Genomic DNA, 3,890 nt, shown 5'->3' with positions numbered 1-3,890 from the left:
AAAATCATATAATTATTTTTTATGTTAAAATCATTTAATTATTTTTTATTTTAAAATTAGGTATTTATTTCTTATATTAAAATTATATTTTCTAAATATATATACTTTTTAAATTAAAATCACTATTTAAAATTTACATATAATATATATCTTACAATTAATTATATATTGTAATATACTTTCTATTAAAATAAATTAAAAATTCAAACATATAAATTATTATAAAAAAAATTAAATATATAATTTATTATTTATAACTGGCGGATGTAACTGGCGGATGTAACGGGTTGATGGGACCGTTTGTGTTTGATTGGACGGCGATGGACGGGCGTGATGGGATGGCATGGCATGCGGCATCCGATGGAGAAGGCATGGCAGCGGGCCATTTTGTCCGCTGCGTAGCCATTGCCCAAGTTGTTTTAGTGCCGTTGTTTTATTGGGGCATGAAAATAGAAGTTGGTGGGTAGCCAGTACACGGCTCGGTACACGTCTTCAACATAAGGTCGGCCGGCATGTTACGGCATTAGACTCTAAGATGTTAAAAGTGTTTTGTTGTGCGTCAGCGACGGACTGAAAGATGAAATGAAACGAGGATAAATACCAACCGCGTCAAGATATGAATGTTAAAGAATGTGCTTCGCAGTTGCGGAACTGCGAAAATAAAACAACTTGGGGTTGCAAAAATATTTCCGCCGAATTGGGTGGGCCGGTTCTTCACTGGGAAACAGAAGCTCTGTATTTTTTCCAATGGAGAAAATTCCTTTACTCTGTTTGTTTTTCGCTCTCTCCTTTTCGTTTGATTGCGCTCAAGTAGAGAATGATAATGCAGATCCTCCTCTAGCGAATGGATTGCCATGGATATTTTACAAGAGCACCTGCCCCAAAATGGAATCCATTGTCAAGAAATGGATCAAGTTTTATTTAAACAAGGATATTACTCAGGCCACCGGTTTGCTATGTCTTCATTTTCATGACTGTTTTGTTCAGGTTGGGTTTTAATTTGTAACTAATTTATATCTTTCGCTATGTTTTTCTTTTGGGTGGTGCTAAATGTTGAAAGCTGTTGCACAGGGTTGTGACGCTTGGGTTCTGTTGAATGGATCCGCAAGCGAGCCGAGCGAACGAGAAGGTTTTGAAATAATAAACGAAATTCAAGAGCGTGTGGACAAGGCCTGTCGTGTCGTGTCTTGCTCAGATATTGCTGATATGGAGGTAATTTTATTGTTGATAGTTTTTAGGATGTTAGAGAGCCGAAAGGAAATTCAAAAATAGCAAAAATATCAGCCATAAAAATCTGATAACATTAAATTTATTATTACCAATTTAAATCTATTTCTATATTTTTTTTAATAATTTTATTAAGAGAGCTGCACATTTTGTCTTATTATTTCTGCAGATCTTGGGCGTTCCTCCTTTGGCCACTTTGGTTTTTGTTTGCATTATTTGCTCTGGAGGATTTTTTGATAATTTTCTATTATTAATTTATTTTTCAATTTTGTTGTTATAAGTTAATGATATTTTGCATGGTTCGTATAGTTAAAGAGTTTTTACTAAGTTCAATTTTTTATTGGAAAAAATTAGACCATTCACCACTAGCAGCTACTTCTTCACCGCTTCATTACCTTCAGTGTTAATCATCCCTGCAGACTGCAAGCCGTTCCCATGGAGCTTCCCATTACCTACTTAGTATCTACTTCTTCACCGCTTCATTACCTTCAGTGTTAATCATCGGTGCATGAGTTTTTAACAATACCCAATATTCGCTAGCCGCCAAAAGAATGGCCTGCTGTCCGCTACGGTTTGCACGAATTTAGTGGGTAATGGTTAATCTTACCTAGGTGCGGGTGGTACGTTTTAAATCCTTTCTTTTTCAATTTGTTTGTTGGTGAAGAATTTGATGTAATGGACAGTAGATCATTTACTTGACCGCTAGCAGCTTTTGGTCAGAAGTTCAAATTTTCCTTAACAAGTAAACCCTCCTCAGCAATTCTGCTTCTGGATCTGCCACATCCGATCCGGATCAAGAAGCTTGCATCGTATTAGGAAAGTTCACGGAGATAGAGTAATCAATTTCTATAGATGAACACTTTGGTCGATTGCTTAAGAAGTGTTTGCTTCGCCTTGGACCGAACAGAGAACCCATAGAGGAGATGGAACCCTCCGATTCAGCAGGAATCAAGATCACTAGGGGGACCGAGGCCACTGGCCGAGTGTGACAGAGCTGTTCAGATCTGTTAAGCCCTGCCACATAGAGAGGAGACGGAACTGCAGTTCCGCTCTTCCTCATCTTCCTTCGTCAGATTAGATCATACCAATCACTATGAGGTGAACATAATTGAGGCGCAGGGGGTCCAACAGATACAGCATGACGGATTTTGGACAAGGTCTCTGAGTCTGATGCTTCTAAGGAGGCTTTTTGGTATAGTCCTTCAAAGTTCTGATTGGGGTTTTGAGGTTAGATTTGCTGTGCTGTTAAATTTTATAAACTGCTCGATCTCATAGACATCATTCAAAAGTTTATTTTTTAGTTTTGTAGGAACTTTCTATCCCATGTAATTATTTCTATGATCCAGGGGTTGATTTTCTCTGTTGTGAGAATCTCGTGGTTGCTGAGGATGAGTTTGGGAAGCTTTGACTGGTTGCTGGTCAATTTTAAATTTTACACATTAAGCAATATATTGAGTCTAGAGAATGTCTGAATGTTTAACACTTTTAATCTTAAAAATCAAAGCTTTAATGTATGCGATTTAAGACATCCCTCTTTGCTGACATTTCCCTCTCCTAACAATGGCGAGCTTGAGACTTTTAAGGCTCCTTTTAGGTTCATCTTTGCAGGCTTCTGGGTCTGGTGAGACTGTGCAGTTTGAGGATTCTTCATAGAGTCATTGGAGGAAGATTGCTTGCTTAAATTTTCCACTCTTTTCAGAAGCCTCCACTGATTCATAATTCCAAAAAAAAAAATTGTTTACTGAAAAATATTATAATCAAAAGCCATCCCCTCTTTGCTGACATTTCCCTCTCCTAACAATGGCGAGCTTGAGACTTTAGGGCTCCTTTTAGGTTCATCTTTGCAGGCTTCTGGGTCTGGTGAGGCTGTGCAGTTTGAGGATTCTTCATAGAGTCATTGGAGGAAGATTGCTTGCTTAAATTTTCCACTCTTTTCAGAAGCCTCCCCTGATTCATAATTCCAAAAAAAAAAATTGTTTACTGAAAAATATTATAATCAAACACCGTACATTGACCACTGATCTGATTCATCAATATTATTTACTTTGTCCTACCGAGAGACCACTTATGGGGTACAACTTTTATGCGTTTTGCGTACTCCGAGTAAGATGTTTATTTTAAGCACATCTTAAGCTAACATAGATTTAAATATGGCTTTATTCTATAAATAAATATTTTCCATCACGTTTTTAATACTTTATTTTTTAATGCAGAGAAGTGCAGCTGTGATGGACAGAGTGTTTAAGGAGGGGCGTAAACTTCTCCAACCTCATAAACCTAAGCTAAACCGAGGACGGGGTCCACAACATGATTGCATAGATTGTTAAAGCATCTGTTCCGCAGACCCCCATTTTAATGATTTTGACTTTTAATACAGAGAAGTGTAGCTGTAAATTGTAATGGAGAGAGTGGTTAAGGTGTTGTACACTTCATCAACCTCATATGTCTAAGCCTCATCCAGGGACGATCCACTAAGTAATTCCTATGTATTTTTTTATTTAAATTATTTATAAATATTATTGACGCATAATTTTTAAAAAATTGGCAGTTGGGGTCTACCCATTTATGCTTGACACAATTTTTAAAAGAGTTATGATTGTAGTAAGGACTAATATAAAATTTTGTAGATTCAAGAAGAGAATATTCAATGTGTAATTAAAAAA

At 36.8% G+C, this 3,890-nt stretch overlaps 1 protein-coding gene across 1 annotated transcript; it reads left to right on the top strand.

The window, feature by feature from the left end:
- The first annotated feature begins 619 nt into the window (after positions 1 to 619).
- Positions 620 to 3,789, top strand: LOC131051719 (cationic peroxidase SPC4-like). Its single transcript, XM_057986340.2, has 3 exons — positions 620 to 987; positions 1,072 to 1,212; positions 3,441 to 3,789. The coding sequence occupies exons 1-3, from the start codon at positions 748 to 750 to the stop codon at positions 3,552 to 3,554; spliced, it is 495 nt and encodes a 164-aa protein (XP_057842323.2). The 5' UTR covers positions 620 to 747; the 3' UTR covers positions 3,555 to 3,789.
- The last annotated feature ends 101 nt before the right edge of the window (positions 3,790 to 3,890 follow it).

The sequence above is a fragment of the Cryptomeria japonica genome, chromosome 5 (assembly GCF_030272615.1).
Source record: "Cryptomeria japonica chromosome 5, Sugi_1.0, whole genome shotgun sequence".
Classification (NCBI taxonomy): Eukaryota; Viridiplantae; Streptophyta; class Pinopsida; order Cupressales; family Cupressaceae; genus Cryptomeria; species Cryptomeria japonica.
Note: the sequence above shows the minus strand (reverse complement) of the source record. Positions and strands in the feature narration are given on the sequence as shown.

Bases quoted from the DNA above. Each gene is read 5' to 3' on its own strand.
- LOC131051719 (XM_057986340.2), top strand. From the start codon at position 748: ATGGAGAAAATTCCTTTACTCTGTTTGTTTTTCGCTCTCTCCTTTTCG. The intron at 988-1,071 runs GTTGGGTTTTAA...GCTGTTGCACAG, and splicing joins TTCATGACTGTTTTGTTCAG to GGTTGTGACGCTTGGGTTCT. The intron at 1,213-3,440 runs GTAATTTTATTG...TTTTTAATGCAG, and splicing joins CAGATATTGCTGATATGGAG to AGAAGTGCAGCTGTGATGGA.